The 18884-nt window shown below is 40.6% G+C and overlaps 1 protein-coding gene across 5 annotated transcripts in view; it reads right to left on the bottom strand.

Annotated features, from left to right (window-relative positions):
- The window catches only part of eIF4B (eukaryotic translation initiation factor 4B), a 65024-nt gene that overhangs the window by 11450 nt on the left and 34690 nt on the right, over positions 1–18884 (bottom strand). For 3 of the 5 annotated variants that reach the window (XM_071694270.1, XM_071694273.1, XM_071694272.1), the window contains 2 exons: positions 13331–13393; positions 2475–2634 (listed from right to left, as the gene is read on the bottom strand). In XM_071694270.1, the coding sequence (XP_071550371.1) occupies positions 2475–2634; positions 13331–13393 (223 nt within the window). The remainder of the gene's footprint in view (positions 1–2474; positions 2635–13330; positions 13394–18884) is intronic. The other 2 variants (XM_071694274.1, XM_071694275.1) reach the window with 1 other exon arrangement.

Genomic DNA, 18884 nt, shown 5'->3' with positions numbered 1-18884 from the left:
AAAAAAAGAGTGTGGTTGAGAAAGCAAAAGGGGGTGTATTGAAATGGTTTGGACATATGGAGAGAATGAGTGAGGAAAGGTTGACAAAGAGGATATGTGTGTCAGGGGTGGAGGGAACAAAGAGAAGCGGGAGACCAAATTGGAGGTGGAAGGTGGTAGAGGATGTGTGTATCAGGTGTTTGCTTTGCAAAATGTATGTGAGAAATACTTAGAAAAACAAATGGATTATGTAGTATTTATGGATCTGGAGAAGGCATATGCTAAGAGTTGATAGAGATGCTCTGTGGAAGGAATTAAGAGTATATGGTGTGGGAGGCAAGTTGCTAGAAGCAGTGAAAAGTTTTTATCGAGGATGTAAGGCATGTGTATGAGTAGGAAAAGAGGAAAGTGATTGGTTCCCAGTGAATGTTGGTTTGCGGCAGGGGTGCGTGACGTCTCGATGGTTGTTTAATATGGTTATGGATGGGGTTGTTAGGGAGGTGAATGCAAGAGTTTTCGAGAGAGGGGCAAGTATGCAGTCTGTTGTGGATGAGGGGGCTTGGGAAGTGAGTCACTTGTTTGCTGATGATACAGCGCTGGTGGCTGATCCAGGTGAGAAACTGCAGAAGCTGGTGACTGAGTTTGGTAAAGCATGTGAAAGAAGAAAGCTGAGAGTATATAGGAATAAGAGCAAGGCTATTAGGTACAGTAGGGTTGAGGGACAAGTCAATTGGGAGGTAAGTTTGAATGGAGAAAAACTGGATGAAGTGAAGTGTTTTAGATATCTGGGAGTGGATATAACAGCAGATGGAACCATGGATGCAGAAGTGAGTCACAGAGTGGGGGAGGGGGCGAAGGTTCTGGGAGCGTTGAAGAATGTGTGGAGGGCAAGAACATTATCTCGGAGAGCAAAATTGGGCATGTTTGAAGAAATAGTAGTTCCAACAATGTTATATGGGTGTGAGGCGTGGGCTACAGATAGAGTCGTGCGGAGGAGGGTGGATATGTTGGAAGTGAGATAGTTGAGGACAATATGTGGTGTGAGGTGGTTTGATTGAGTAAGTAATGAAAGGGTAAGAGAGATGTGTGGTAATAAAAAGAGTGTGGTTGAGAGAGTAGAAGAGTGTGTATTGAAATGGTTTGGTCATATGGAGAGAATGAGTGAGGAAAGATTGACAAAGAGGATATATGTGTCAGAGGTGAAGGGAACAAGGAGAAGTGGGACCCCAAACTGAGAGGTGGCAGGGTGGAGTGAAAAAGATTTTGAGCGATTGGGGCCTAAACATGCAGGATGGTGAGGGGCGTGCAAGGAATAGAGTAAACTGGAACGATGTGTTATACTGGGGTCAACGTGCTGTCAATGGATTGAACCAGGGCATGTGAAGCATCTGGGGTAAACCATGGAAAGTTTTGTGGGGCCTGGATGTGGAAAGGAAGCTGTGGTTTTGGTGCATAACACATGACAGATAGAGACTGAGTGTGAACGAATGTGGCCTTTGTTGTCTTTTCCTAGCACTACCTTGCGCGTGTGCGGGGGGAGGGGGGTGCCATTTCATGTGTGACAGGGTGGCACCGGGAATGGCTGAGGGCAGTAAGTATGAATATGTACATGTGTATGTATGCATTTGTCTGTGTATGTATATGTATGTATACATTGAAATGTACAGGTATGTATATGTGCGTGTGTGTGCGTGTATGTGGGTGTGTGTATGTGGGTGTGTATGTGTATGTGGGAGGGTTGGGCCATTCTTTCTTGTTTCCTTGCGCTTCCTCACTAACGTGGGAGACAGCAACAAAATATAATAAATAAATATATATATATTTTCTTTAATAAATGTTTCTTATTTCTGGTGTGATTGAGGTAGTGGCAAGAACAGATGAGTAAGCCTTAAAGAAAAAAGTCCTTGCTGGACTCCTTCCCCTGTTTATTCTTTTGAAAGCATTACATAACATGCATCCTTGTCAACTCTGAAGATACTCATCCTTGGCAATGTCAAAAAATGGTAAATGGTTGGTCAGTGGTTCGGGTCCCAAGATGACTGGCGCCAACCATCATGTCAAGAGAATCTGCAAACAGAATTCCTCAAAGACTTTCTAAAAATCAAATCCAAGACCATACACACTCCATGGAATATGGCCCCTACCAAAAGGGTAACTGACAAAGGAGATGATGTGGTGGTCAACCTAATGCAGCTCGACAGCCAGTGGAAGAATGAGGTCATCACCAAGTGGTGACAACTGACTGGAAGGGAATGAGCTACAAATGCTACCACTTTGAGTGATTAGGGAAGGGTAAAAGCCATTACCTTATCAAAGGAGGGGTCAAGGAGATTCTTTCACAGTAGATGGAATAAACCATTCCTAGAGAGGAAAAGAACTTTTGCTTTTGCAAGAGATTCTGCACTAGACTTGTTTTATAATCAGAACATGAGAGATTATTCTTGAGAGAACATAAGATTAAGTGAAATGTCAATGATGCTCTTTTTAAAACTCACTTTGGACGTTCCTTTGGAGTGGAATTATCCCCACTAGACAGCCCCCTTGACCCAGAATCACGATCACGTCTCCAAGGGTCATCTCGCCCTCCATCACGGTACCCACCACCACCTCGGCGATCATCATCATAACGACCTCCACCACCTCCATATCGTCCTCCTAAAACACAGGGTTTAACAAAAAAAAAAAAAAATTGTACACCAAAGACAAATGAGACTACCATGGTATACTATAAATAGGCAATGAATTATGAAGAAAAAATTAAGCATACAAATACCGATGGCACTTCAAGAATACAGAAGAAAAACAACACTAAAAAGAAATACGATAACAAACAGTAGCTAAAATGAGTTGAAATGGCTACGAATCAAAGGGTAATACAGCTTGCTCTACAGACAAAGTTTAAAGAGAATGAAAGGAAGTTGTGGAGAATGTGCAACGAAAGGTCTTGGAGGTGATATACAGAACTTAGGGAACTATATGATTTCACCAACAACAAAATAAAAGTACATACATGAGGAAACAATATTAGTACATTCTAAAATCCACGAGTTCATTTGTGGCAAAATCATCTACATTCATTCATAAGGGAGGGATCATGAGTTACATAGAAGTGTTTGCCAGGAAATTCTCACTTGCAAATAAGGAAATGTAAAATATGGCAGCAAAGCTGATCAAACAAGTACCACTTACCTGTATCGTAAAAAAAAATTAAAAAAGTAATGTACACGAAAATACCTATAAAAATGAGTGTAATTACTTAGCTATACCTTCCTATTTATACCATACAGGAAGGGAACTTTATACCTATGGGATCTCATCCTTAGCTCTTGAACATTTTCTATTATCATACCTCTTAAATTTATGTGAGCTGTCTGCTGTCTTTTGTGCGTACATGCACGTGCACGTGTGTGTGTGTGTGTGTGTGTGTGTGTGTGTGTGTGTGTGAATACTATCCAATTATTGTTTTTGTATTACAAAGAGTTTTATACTTATGTTGTGTTTTTTAACCTTTGTATATGTATCATGTCTTAACTCCTATGCACACACACACACACATACACCAGCCTAAGATAGGTACCCATCTATTGACCAGCCCCAAGGGGATGATGGACACCAGGGTTGGGTGTACGCTGGCTGCCATGCCAAAGATTCGAACCCATGTAGGTCCACCCCTGGACAGGCGTGGGTTCGAATCCTTGGCATGGCAGTCAGCCTACACCTAATCCAGGTGTTCATCCTCCCCTTGAGGCTAGTCGATAGATGGGTACCTATCTTAGGCTGGTGTATGTGTATGTATGTGTGTGTGTGTGTGTGTGTGTGTGTGTGTGTGTGTGTGTGTGTGTGTGTGTGTGTGTGTGCGTGCGTGTGCAGAGGAGTTAAGACATGATACATATACAAAGGCTAAAAAACAGTTCAACATAAGTATAAAACTCTTTCCTTGTAACACAAAAACAGTAACTGGATAGTATTCACACAGGCACACACACACACACAAAAAAAATTGTCCTTTTGCTGAAATGATCATTAAAAATATATCTTATCCATGTTGGGAAAGAAAAAAAGCAGTGAAAAATTTTCTTAATGCCTACTTTTTTCAATCAACTACTCAATACTGGCTTGAAAAGACTCAAATTTGTTCAAATTTTTCAAGTTTCAGTACATCATCCTCATTCTCTGATTAAATGACATGATTATGGTGCAATCTATAATCCTTTTATTAAAATCTAGGTATAGCCAACCACCTCACAAACCTTTCATTAAACTAAGGTTGCAGTTACAGTGTGGTTGCTAGTTACCAAGTAGGCAATCATTTTCAACAAACTTTCAAATATCTTAGTCAACATAGAAAAATTCAAATCATTATCTGTTCATGAAAAATCATGAAAAGTTGCTTTCTATGCCTGTCACCTGTCAGCTTTTTCACCCAGATCATATCCTGTTTGGAAAAAAAAAGTTTAAGGACTTTAGTGTTTCCAGTAAATAAAGGTAGATCTCAAGTATGAATTCCTTGAAATTTGGATCTTAGATTTTTTTTTTATCAAAACATGTTTCCAAAGAGATAGTCTAGTTTTCAAATATCATTTGTACGTAATACTGGAATGTACAGTAAATAATGTAAGAAACATTTACTTACAGTAATTATAAAATATTCTTTCTCTCCACCTTTAACAAGTGTAAACTAAGGAAGAGTAAAGCAATTTATGAAAAATGAATAACTGAAGGGTTGGATGTTTACAGGATGCAATTGTAAGAGCAGGAAATGGACAAAAACCAAAGAAATGTAAGTCATGATGAGTAAAACACACTTTTTATTCATAGTTTATTCTTCAGCCCATTTCAATACCTTCCAACACAACCTCCAATTCCCTTCAGCAAACCACAATAGCAACAACAAACAAACTGTAACAATGACTCTACTAGAATAAAATGCATGCACCTCCACAAGAGCCTTCATTCACTCCTTTAACCCAAAAATGAAAGGAAAATCACTTCCTGTCAACAAAACACCAACCATTCTGAGCATCATAAATGACACACAACATTCATTCCCCATAACAATAACATTAACCCAAGTGCTTCATAGAAACTAACTGTTCTGAGAAAAGCAAATGGTTCTAAATTTGGACATGAAAAAGAAACTCTCAGCATCCTCAACAAACATCTCATCCAATCCACTCTACACTATGCCTCACCTGCCAGTTCTTCCACTCTCACAGGAGCAAATCTAAAAAAAAGCTACAAACCACACAAAATACGGCACTCACAACTATTACTGGCTCCCTAGGAACCACTAACAATCAGTACTAACACAAAGAAACAAAGATCCTCTCAATAAAATCCTAACTCAATATGTTTGGCACATATTTCTACACTAATGACTAAAACCCAAGCAGAAAAGAGAAGGTTACCCCTACCTTACACTTCAGCCACCTCTACTCAAAGATCCCCCATCCAAAGCAAACACAACACTAACAAAACAAGTTTACAGTGAAATAAATGACCAAACTCCCAACTCAAGTCTTAAACTACCGCCACAACAGAGATGCTTTAGTCACACTCTCCCATCTACATCCAAGACATTACCCACCCCAACATAATTTTTTTTTCTTTTTTTTGCTTTGTCGCTGTCTCCCGCGTTTGCGAGGTAGTGCAAGGAAACAGACGAAAGAAATGGCCCAACCCACCCCCATACACATGTATATACATACGTCCACACACGCAAATATACATACCTACACAGCTTTCCATGGTTTACCCCAGACGCTTCACATGCCCCGATTCAATCCACTGACAGCACGTCAACCCCAGTATACCACATCGCTCCAATTCACTCTATTCCTTGCCCTCCTTTCACCCTCCTGCATGTTCAGGCCCCGATCACACAAAATCTTTTTCACTCCATCTTTCCACCTCCAATTTGGTCTCCCTCTTCTCCTCGTTCCCTCCACCTCCGACACATATATCCTCTTGGTCAATCTTTCCTCACTCATTCTCTCCATGTGCCCAAACCATTTCAAAACACCCTCTTCTGCTCTCTCAACCATGCTCTTTTTATTTCCACACATCTCTCTTACCCTTACGTTACTTACTCGATCAAACCACCTCACACCACACATTGTCCTCAAACATCTCATTTCCAGCACATCCATCCTCCTGCGCACAACTCTATCCATAGCCCACGCCTCGCAACCATACAACATTGTTGGAACCACTATTCCTTCAAACATACCCATTTTTGCTTTCCGAGATAATGTTCTCGACTTCCATACATTCTACAAGGCTCCCATAATTTTCGCCCCCTCCCCCACCCTATGATCCACTTCCGCTTCCATGGTTCCATCCGCTGCCAGATCCACTCCCAGATATCTAAAACACTTCACTTCCTCCAGTTTTTCTCCATTCAAACTCACCTCCCAATTGACTTGACCCTCAACCCTACTGTACCTAATAACCTTGCTCTTATTCACATTTACTCTTAACTTTCTTCTTTCACACACTTTACCAAACTCAGTCAGCAGCTTCTGCAGTTTCTCACATGAATCAGCCACCAGCGCTGTATCATCAGCGAACAACAACTGACTCACTTCCCAAGCTCTCTCATTCCCAACAGACTTCATACTTGCCCCTCTTTCCAAAACTCTTGCATTCACATCCCTAACAACCCCATCCATAAACAAATTAAACAACCATGGAGACATCACACACCCCTGCCGCAAACCTACATTCACTGAGAACCAATCACTTTCCTCTCTTCCTACACGTACACATGCCTTACATCCTCGATAAAAACTTTTCACTGCTTCTAACAACTTGCCTCCCTCACCATATATTCTTAATACCTTCCACAGAGCATCTCTATCAACTCTATCATATGCCTTCTCCAGATCCATAAATGCTACATACAAATCCATTTGCTTTTCTAAGTATTTCTCACATGCATTCTTCAAAGCAAACACCTGATCCACACATCCTCTACCACTTCTGAAACCACACTGCTCTTCCCCAATCTGGTGCTCTGTACATGCCTTCACCCTCTCAATCAATACCCTCCCATATAATTTACCAGGAATACTCAAACTTATACCTCTGTAATTTGAGCACTCACTCTTATCCCCTTTGCCTTTGTACAATGGCACTATGCACGCATTCCGCCAATCCTCAGGCACCTCACCATGAGTCATACATACATTAAATAACCTTACCAACCAGTCAACAATACAGTCACCCCCTTTTTTAATAAATTCCACTGCAATACCATCCAAACCTGCTGCCTTGCCGGCTTTCATCTTCCGCAAATCCTCTTCTCTGTTTACCAAATCATTTTCCCTAACCCTCTCACTTTGCACACCACCTCGACCAAAACACCCTATATCTGCCACTCTATCATCAAACACATTCAACAAACCTTCAAAATACTCACTCCATCTCCTTCTCACATCACCACTACTTGTTATCACCTCCCCATTTGCGCCCTTCACTGAAGTTCCCATTTGCTCCCTTGTCTTACGCACTTTATTTACCTCCTTCCAGAACATCTTTTTATTCTCCCTAAAATTTAATGATACTCTCTCACCCCAACTCTCATTTGCCCTTTTTTTCACCTCTTGCACCTTTCTCTTGACCTCCTGTCTCTTTCTTTTATACGTCTCCCACTCAACTGCATTTTTTCCCTGCAAAACCGTCCAAATGCCTCTCTCTTCTCTTTCACTAATACTCTTACTTCTTCATCCCACCACTCACTACCTTTTCTAATCAACCCACCTCCCACTCTTCTCATGCCACAAGCATCTTTTGCGCAATCCATCACTGATTCCCTAAATACATCCCATTCCTCCCCCACTCCCCTTACTTCCATTGTTCTCACCTTTTTCCATTCTGTACTCAGTCTCTCCTGGTACTTCCTCACACAAGTCTCCTTCCCAAGCTCACTTACTCTCACCACCCTCTTCACCCCAACATTCACTCTTCTTTTCTGAAAACCCATACAAATCTTCACCTTAGCCTCCACAAGATAATGATCAGACATCCCTCCAGTTGCACCTCTCAGCACATTAACATCCAAAAGTCTCTCTTTCGCGCGCCTGTCAATTAACACGTAATCCAATAACGCTCTCTGGCCATCTCTCCTACTTACATAAGTATACTTATGTATATCTCACTTTTTAAACCAGGTATTCCTAATCATCAGTCCTTTTTCAGCACATAAATCTACAAGCTCTTCACCATTTCCATTTACAACACTGAACACCCCATGTATACCAATTATTCCCTCAACTGCCACATTACTCACCTTTGCATTCAAATCACCCATCACTATAACCCGGTCTCGTGCATCAAAACCACTAACACACTCATTCAGCTGCTCCCAAAACACTTGCCTCTCATGATCTTTCTTCTCATGCCCAGGTGCATATGCACCAATAATCACCCATCTCTCTCCATCAACTTTCAGTTTTACCCATATTAATCGAGAATTTACTTTCTTACATTCTATCACGTACTCCCACAACTCCTGTTTCAGGAGTACTGCTACTCCTTCCCTTGCTCTTGTCCTCTCACTAACCCCTGACTTTACTCCCACATAATACAAACAATAATTCAACATAATTACTCCCACATAATACAAACAATAATTCAACGCATTCCAGAACTCTTCATGCCCACGATGCATCTATCGCAATGAAGACGCCAAACACTTACTAATGAGTTGCCCCACACTCTTTCCATATAGACACACAGCCATCTCCACACTTTATGACCTCTGATCCTACCTCATGGATATGGATAGCTTCCCAAGTGCTGAGGGAGATGCATTAAGATAAAAGGAACCCCCTGAGGAATGAAGCAAGTATAAGAATTCTACCTCTATATTACCTGCTTGTTGTAAAAGGCAACTAAAGGGGTGGGAGGAGGGGGCTTGAAACTCTTCCCTTCTTGTATTTCAATTTCCAAAATATGGAAGAGAAGGAGCTAAGCAGGGAGTCCTGAACCTCCATGCAGGCTTAGGCTGGGGTGTTTAAATGTATGTGGATGTAACCAAGACGATGTGGATGTAACCAAGACGAAAAGAAAGGAGAGATAGGTAGTTTGTGTAAAGAAAGAAGCCTGGATGTTATGGCTCTCTCTGAGTGAAACAGAACTAAGGGGGAAAGGATATGAATGGTTTGGAAGGTCTTAGGAGTAAAATTAGGGGTTGGTGAGAGGACAAAGGCTACAGATGGAGTACCACTACTGCTGAAGCAGAAGTTGTGGAAGTGTGTGAAAGAGTGCTAGGAAGCGAATTCTACAATGATGAGGATGAAAATGAAAATAGATTGTGACAGATGGGTGGTTATTAATGCTTATGAACCTGGCCATGAGAAGAAGGTTCACATGTCAAGTGTTTTGGGAGCAGCTGAGTGAGTAGCAGATTTGATGACTGATGACTGGGAATGCCTGGTTTAAAAAGAGGGACATACACAAGTATAAATAAGTCAGTAAGAAAGTGGCCGCCTTTCTTTGCGAAACTAACGTCACCTATGCCCCTGGGTTTCGCCTATCCCCACGACACCCATGGGTCAAGGGGAGTACCCACCAGCAGCGGCTTTGCCCCCAGTTGTGGCGACACCTAGCCTCAGATGGCGGCGCCCTCACCGTGTGAGACACTGCCCTGCATACTTGTAAGATTATGTTTGTGGTGGCTCCTGAGAAGAGTGAAAACAATAATTTGTCATGTCATTTTTGTCCTGCTTGCATATAAAGGAAGTGTATTGCTGCTGAGCAGTGATTTGTATGTATATTTGCCTTATGCCTTGTTGAATTTTAATCTCATTCTCTTTTTGTTGTTTTCTTGTTTTTAGTTTTGTTTTTGTTGTCACAAAATGTCACATTTAGTTACCAAAATCTCACGAGGGGGTGTAGGGTTTAGTGTGTGGTACGATAGTTGGGCAGTGGGCACCCGGCAGTGTGGGAACGTTCGCTGGGCAGTTGGAGGCAGGAGTCAGACTGAAACAGAGGTGATACCACCCCTCTCCTGTGAAAGGATACTTCTTAATAATAAAATGAGGACAGACCACCTGCTTTCACTGCACCTCATACAATCACTTGATGCCATTTTGAATCATAAGGATTGCAAAATTATCTAATAAATAAAGTCACAATTCTAATATAACAGAAACACTCTGTAAACATCCTGAACGCATGATAGCTTGAGGCAGACTGAGACTGCAGCAAAGTGAGTCTACCCTATGCTACTAAAAACAAGTGCAGTATGAAATGCACATGGTGCAGCACTTGAGACTTTTCAAAAATTTTCAAATCATTATTTATCAATATACCGTATTATCATTTGTCCATTAAATCAAGGGTTTTGCTGTACATATGATCTCTGACACCTGCTCCTTTAGGAAACTCCCTCTGGGGAAAGGCCACAGCAAAAGTCTCCATAATCAGTGAACTCCAATGCCACTTTTTGGCCTTTAGTGCCTTACCCACAACAGGCCACTGGCAGAGGGCAAGTCTAGTGCAGTGTTTTCAGAGGTTCTTACCTATTGTTCCTGCCTAAAGTTCCAACCTACTACTTTTACATAATGCACCTGTCTAATGTTCTCACATATTAGTGCTACCTGGTGTTTCTACCTAATGCACCTGTCTAATGTTCCTACCTGCTATTTCTATCTACCACTCCTATCATTTTGCCAAAAGGCAGTGCCAGTGCATAGCGCTCGTTGTAGGTTAATTGATAGTTACAAAGTATGAGCTGTGTGAGTTATGTGTTGTAAAGTGTTGTGTGTGACAATGCGAGACTGTAAGTTTATGGACAAAATACCAGCAATGAGGTGGCTGTGGATTGGTAGAATGCAGAGCATAAGAACTACAGAGGGATAACTTTTCTTGAATGTGCTTGAAAAGTTGTATGAGAGAGTTACGACAAGGTAAAAGCATGTACAGAGCATCAAGACTGGGAAGGAACAATGTGGTTTCAGGAGAGCTGGAGGATATGTGGATCAGGTGTTTGCTTTAAAGGGTGTATGTAAGTGTATGTAAGAAATACTCATAGAAAATGAAGGATACATACGTGGCATTCATGAATCTGGAGAAATCAAGCGATAAAGTTCATGGAGAAGCCTTGTGGAATGTCTTATAAGTGTATGGTGTGGGAGGAGAGCCACTAGAATCAGTGAGCTTTTATCAAGAGCATAAGGCATGTAAGTGAGTAGGTAGAGAGGAGACAAACAGGAAGGTGAGTGGTTCCAGGTGAAGTTGGTTCTGTGCTAGGGGTGTGTGAAGTCACCATGCTGTTCATGGCTGCTCAATTCATTTATGAATGGTGTAATAAGAGATAAAAGCAAAGGTCTTGTAAAGATGGGTGAGTATGCAGTCTAATGGGGTGAAAGGGCCTGAGAAGCGAGTCAGTGGTATACTAATGACCCTGCACTGGCAGTAAATTCAAATGAGAAGCTGCAGAATTTGGAGTCTGGGTTTGGGTGAGTGTGTAAAAGAAAAAATCAAGAATAATGTATATAAAGCAAGGTTGTTAGGTTTAGCAGAGCAAAAGGACATGTTAGTTGGGACATGAGTTTGAATGAAAATTTTTTTGGAAGTGGAGTGGATACCTGGAAATGGACATGCCAGCAAATGGGCCTATGGAAGTGCAAGTAAATCATAGGGAGGGGGGAGGGGGTCTAGGAGCACTGCAGAACATGTGGAAAACGAGATCATTAACTGGTAGGGGAAAATTGGGTGTCTAAAGGTATGAGAATTCCAGTAATGTTATTTGGATACAAGATACAGGATGAGAATGTGCTTAAGAGAAAGACAGAGAACAGGACTGACTGGCCCATGACTGGGTTGAGAGAGAGAGAGAGAGAGAGAGAGAGAGAGAGAGAGAGAGAGAGAGAGAGAGAGAGAGAGAGAGAGAGAGAGAGAATGTAATTTCACTCAGCAATTTTTTAAGCTATCACCAACTCCCAGCTGCAGCACATAAGCCTTCTAGTGTCCCCATCACCGCTGTCATTTCTAAAGTTACTTCTGGCATTTTCTCAGAATATACCTGAATTCAAAAAATTGTTGTCTAAACAACTTTTGAAGATATTCATAGACTTAGCATTCACAACGTCTGACAGTAACTACTTATTCCAGTGCTCAACACACCTATCAGAAAAGAAGCTTTTTCCCACATCTATACTACATCTTTTAGCTTTGAGCTTTATTCCACTTGTCCTGATAACTGTAATTTCTTGATATATGTGTCACAAGTGGAGGGGGACAAGAAGAGGGGAACGGAAAGATTGAGAAAAAAATTTTGTGTGCTTGGGGCCTAAACTTGCTTGAGGATGAAAGTCATGCATGGGTCAGAGTGAATTGGAGCAATGTGGTGCACAGTGGGTGAAGCATTCTCAATGGCAGGAATCAGGACATTTGATGCAACCAAGGGAACCATGAAACTTTAGGTATGTGTGGCCTGATTGTGGTTAGTGGACTGTGGTTTTTGGTCCATTACACATGACAGTCAGAGAATGGATGCGAGAGAATGAGGCCTGTCTTTGTCTATTCCTGGCACTACCTCACAAATGCAGGAAAAAAGTAGAAAAGAAAAAGATAAATATCCCTAGGGATAGGGAAGAAAGAATACTTCCCATGTATTTCCTGCATGTCATAAAAGGTGACTAAATGGGGAGGGAGCAGGGGGCTGGATATCCTCCCCTCCAGGTTTTTACTTTTCAAAAAGAGGGAACAGAGAAAGGGGCCAAGTGGGGATTTTCAACTTAGCCTCAGTCCCCTTTTCTTAACGCTACCTCGCTAATGTGGGAAATGGCGAATATGTATGTCTGTTTCCTGGCACTACCTTGCTGACCCGGGATACCGCGATTAAGTATAATAAATATAAACAAACAAATAAATAAATATATATCTACATATGTGCGTGCATGAGTGAATGAGGTCAATTCTTCATCTGTTCCTAGCACTACCTCCCCATGACAATTAACAGCAAGCATGTATGTAAAAAAGAAAAAATATATATTAATCTTTGCTTTCTTTCATACCTGTTTGCCACTCCCTGCATTGGGAAGGAAGTGACAGGATGAGACAAAGAAATGGCCTCATTCGTTTATATCCACTCTGTTGTGTATAATGCATCGAAACTAGAGCCCACTTTCCCTGGTCATTAAAAATTCAGTGAAACATGCTTTCTTATCATAGATTTTCTATATAATAAACCAGTACATTAATAAAATATCTACCAATAAAACTGCTATCATGGGGAGACCCCGAACTTTACTAAAAAGACAGAACAACCCAAGCAAAGTGCAAGAAATATGAAAAGCAGTGAAAAAGGTTGTGCATTAGCCATGTATGTGCTTTTGCTTACCTCTATCCCTGTCATAGCCCCTGTCTCTGTCATAGCCTCTATCTTCATATCTGTCCCTGAACCCTGCACCAACAATGTAAAAAAATAAATAAACAATAAAATAAAAACAAGGCTCAAGAAACACTGCAATTACACTGTACAAGAAGAATATTAAGAAGATTTGAGGAAGTAAAAATCAATAAAGTTCATTACACATATTTTTGCATCTAGTAGACATGGATTTGAACAAGGTGACACAAAAGTTTGAAATGGTTTATGACATACAATATTCTGAGCTGGTATGATTTATCTATCTATCATCATGAATCCATTCCCGGTAAAATAAAGTGAATTAGGTACATATAGACCTCACAACACCACTTATACCTGCATGATCTACATAATCTCCTAGCAATATCATTCAAACCATACAAGTCACACCTTTATAAGAAAATACGATCTAATCAATTTCAAATCACTACTCTGTATGATGTTTGTACCAACGTGCATACCTATTCAAGTACACATACAAACACTTATTATTTGCCTTGAGGATACTCGATATCAATGAAAATTTCAACTATATCCATCCATTACTGAACAATAGCTTAACAAATAAACATTATATGACCACAGTGCAAAGTAGTGGTTGCCTCTCCTAACAATATCATTCAAACCATACAAGTCACACCAATATAAGAAAATATGATTTAATCAATTCTAAATCACTACTCTATGATGTTTGTACTAACTTGCATATATATCTAAGTACACATACAAGCACTTCTTATTTGCCTTGAGGATACTTGATATCAATGAAAACTTCAACTATATCCATCCATTACTGAACAATAGCTTAACCAATAACCATAATATGACCACAGTGCAAAGAAGTGGTTGCCAGGATCATTCTGGAGGGTGGAGCATAAGATCAGTTTGTGAGCATCCAAATGGGGTTGGGATATACTTGGTGGGCAATGCCTCGCTATGGAAAGTGCCAGATGCAGTGCCCTACTCCCTTCTTCTAGAGATCTTGAGGAAAAATTAGTAAAATATGGACAAATGGTTACAAAAACACCAAGTTATAGGAAACACATCCCTAACACTTACACATGGAAAAATATGATAAACTAAAATTCCCAGTTAGTTAGACATGAATGTTCATGAATACTTTTAGGCAAGTAGACTCCATACTGTTCTGCACTAGCAAAAGATCCCAAATTATATATGGCACCCCTATCTTTTCAAATGGGCTCCTGAGCCACTTTGGCTCCTATAACTACACCTATAGTGCAAAAGAAGCCACTGTATACCCAATAAGGATTTTCAAGTCCTGTGCATTGCCAGTATGATGAATAAATGATATATTCTTTATCGTTTCACTCAACTTTCTCAGCACTGCTGGCCACAGGAGGCAACCTAAAATAAACTGGAATTTCCTAGAGACTTCAGTAATTTCCTCATAACCATGGTGAGTAGTTGTACACCTTTTCTTGGGACTCACCATGTCTATGGTGCTGAGCCTTCCAATATGCCCATGCCACTGGTATTTAGGATGGGTTAAATCTAAATAACTTGCTTTTCCTAAATAAAAATAATACACCCTTAACTCATACGGAAAAAAGAATGCTTTTGACAATCTACCTGAAAAAAGTTAGTTAAACATAAGCTTTAATATTCAGGACAAGCTAATTCAGTAAATAATGAGTTTTTCCAAAACTAAGATTAGTTAAGTCTGAACTCTTGAGAATTGCTTTCTTTTTATACATCCTTTTGTACAGAAAGCATAATTTTGCTGTTTTCTTCACCAAGGAGGCTGGAAAAAAAAATTGCTTACCAAAATATTAAAATGAACATTTGTATATTGTCATATTCATAACTCTAATACAAACTTATAATACGTGGAAATAGTCCTCTACAGTACATAATTCATCAAGTCTTTTAATCAAACCATATATGAATGATTGACTTTGTTTCTAATAAAAATCATATTAGAGGCATTATATCATTCTATTAATCTTACACAGCACCCTACATCATCTCATAATCCATCACTGAGTGAAGATAATTTTTCCCACCATAAGTACCCTACAGAGGTCTGTTCCATCACAAGAAAGGTATGGGAAAAATTCTGCTCTCCTCAGTACCTCTACAACCACCAGCACACAGCTGTTGATCTTCAGGTTGTACATTATAAAATCTATGATATTTCTTAAACAAATTATATAAGAATAATTGAATTTGGCTCCTCATAAATATTACATTACAGCCATTTCTTTAATCCTTATACAGCACCCATCATCACCTGATGATCCTCAAGAAAACAACTTTCATTGTCAAGTGAACATTAATTATTTCTGGCTTCAACGCAGATATCTAGATGATTTATCTTCCATAACCAAGAAGAAATAAGAAAAATTCTGCTGTCCTCAGTACCCCTACAACCACCATTGTAGATGAACAGCTGTCGATCTGTAGGGTCTACACACATGGTGATCCCAAAGATATTTAGGGGACAGCAACACCATAATGTTCCTCATATTTATCTCATGACTTGTTTTAACACAAAACCAACTGGGAAACATTCTGTTATAACCTCTTCACCAACCCATCTATCTCTAACAGTTATTGCTGCATCAATATCTCCTTAAAGTGAAAACATGGGAGTGTGTGTCGGGTCTGACTGAGGATAAGGAGGGGCTGTGGTCTTCTTGCACAATACCTGACAACTAGAGAGTGGATATCAACAAATAAGGATATTTCATCAGTTTCTGGCACTACCATGCTAATGAAGGAAATAGTGAATTAAAAAAAAAATACTTTTCTGGAAAATAAATCATCTTCATTAAGTATACAGTAGTGTGCTGGATTCTATGTCAGCAAGAAAAAACATTACAAAAGGTCAGGCATGGTGCAGTACAGATGTTTCTATGATAAAACTTTAAATAAATATCTATTTCTTAAATGTTTGTACCAAAATACCTATTGGTACAATGGATGATTTAAATGCAAAGGTAAGTAATGATTCTCCCTAACCCTCTCACTTTGCACACCACCTTGGCCAAAACACTCTATATCTCTACATCTGCCACTCTATCATCAAACACAATTAACAAACCTTCAAGATACTCACTCCATCTCCTTCTCACATCACCACTAGTTGTTATCACCTCCCCATTAGACATTTCTTTTTCATACACATTTGCCATTTCCTGCGATAGCGAGGTAGTGTTGAGAACTGAGAAATGAGCCTTAGAGGGAATATCCTCACTTGGCCCCCCTCTCTGTTCCTTCTTTTGGAAAATTAAAAAACGAGAGGGGAGGATTTCCAGCCCCCCCGCTCCCTCCCCTTTTAGTCGCCTTCTACGACACGCAGGGAATACGTAGGAAGTATTCTTTCTCCAGTCCCCATATATATATATATATATATATATATATATATATATATATATATATATATCTTTTCTTTCATGCTATCTTTATTCATAATATATGCTATTTCCTATGTTAGTGAGGTAGCATTAAGAACAGAGGACTGAGACTTTGAGGGAAAATCCTCACTTGGCCCCCTTCTCTGTTCCTTCTTTAGGAAAACTAAAAACGAGAGGGGAGGATTTCCAGCCCCCCGCTCCCTTCCCTTTTAGTCGCCTTCTACGACACGCAGGGAATACGTGGGAAGTATTCTTTCTCCCTATCCCCAGGGATAATATATATATCCCTTTGGAAAGAGGGGCAAGTATGAAGTCTGTTGTGGATGAGAGAGCTTGGGAAGTGAGTCAGTTGTTGTTCGCTGATGATACAGCGCTGGCGGCTGATTCATGTGAGAAACTGCAGAAGCTGGTGACTGAGTTTGGTAAAGTGCGTGAAAGAAGAAAGTTAAGAGTAAATGTGAATAAGAGCAAAGTTATTAGGTACAATAGGGATGAGGGTCAAGTCAATTGGGAGGTAAGTTTGAATGGAGAAAAACTGGAGGAAGTGAAGTGTTTTAGATATCTGGGAGTGGATCTGGCAGCGGATGGAACCATGGAAGCGGAAGTGGATCATAGGGTGGGGGAGGGGGCGAAAATCCTGGGAGCCTTGAAGAATGTGTGGAAGTCGAGAACATTACCTCGGAAAGCAAAAATGGGTATGTTTGAAGGAATAGTGGTTCCAACAATGTTGTATGGTTGCGAGGCGTGGGCTATGGATAGAGTTGTGCACAGGAGGGTGGATGTGCTGGAAATGAGATGTTTGAGGACAATGTGTGGTGTGAGGTGGTTTGATCGAGTAAGTAATGTAAGGGTAAGAGAGATGTGTGGAAATAAAAAGAGTGTGGTTGAGAGAGCAGAAGAGGGTGTTTTGAAATGGTTTGGGCACATGGAGAGAATGAGTGAGGAAAGATTGACCAAGAGGATATATGTGTCGGAGGTGGAGGGAACGAGAATGGGAGACCAAATTAGAGTTGGAAAGATGGAGTGAAAAAGATTTTGTGTGATCGGGGCCTGAACATGCAGGAGGGTGAAAGTAGGGCAAGGAATAGAGTGAATTGGATCGATGTGGTATACCGGGGTTAACGAGCTGTCAGTGGATTGAATCAGGGCAAGTGAAGCATCTGGGGTAAACCATGGAAAGCTGTGTAGGTATATTTGCGTGTGTGGACGTGTATGTATATACATGTGTATGGGGGTGGGTTGGGCCATTTCTTTCGTCCGTTTCCTTGTGCTACCTCGCAAACGCAGGAGACAGCGACAAAAAAAAAAAAAAAAATACATATATATATATATATATATATATATATATATATATATATATATATATTCTTTCTTTTTCTTTCATACTATTCGCCATTTCCCACATAAGCGAGGAAGCGTTAAGAACAGAGGACTGGGCCTAAGAGGGAATATCCTCACTTGGCCCCCTTCTCTGTTCCTTCTTTTTTATCTATTTATTTATTATACTTTGTCACTGTCTCCCGTGTTAGCGAGGTAGTGCAAGGAAACAGACGAAAGAATGGCCCAACCCACCCACATACACATGTATATACATACATGTCCACACACACACACACATACATACCTATACATCTCAACATCTACATATATACAAACACACAGACATATACATATATACACATGTACATAATTCATACTGTCTGCCTTTATTCATTCCCATCGCCACCCCACCACACATGAAATGACAACCCCCTCCCCCCCGCATGTGCGCAAGGTAGCGCTAGGAAAAGAAAACAAAGGCCACATTCGTTCACACTGTCTCTAGCTGTCATGTATAATGCACCGAAACCACAGCTTCCTTTCTACATCCAGGCCCCACAGAACTTTCCATGGTTTACCCCAGACCCTTCACATGCCCTGGTTCCATTCACTAACAGCATGTCGACCCCGGTATGCCACATCGTTCCAATTCACTGTATTCCTTGCACGCCTTTTACCCTCCTGCATGTTCAGGCCCCGATCACTCAAAATCTTTTTCACTCCATCTTTCCACCTCCAATTTGGTCTCCCACTTCTCCTCGTTCCCTCCACCTCTGACACATATACCCTCTTTGTCAATCTTTCCTCACTCATTCTCTCCATGT

The sequence above is a fragment of the Panulirus ornatus genome, chromosome 57 (assembly GCF_036320965.1).
Source record: "Panulirus ornatus isolate Po-2019 chromosome 57, ASM3632096v1, whole genome shotgun sequence".
NCBI lineage: Eukaryota > Metazoa > Arthropoda > Malacostraca > Decapoda > Palinuridae > Panulirus > Panulirus ornatus.
Note: the sequence above shows the minus strand (reverse complement) of the source record. Positions and strands in the feature narration are given on the sequence as shown.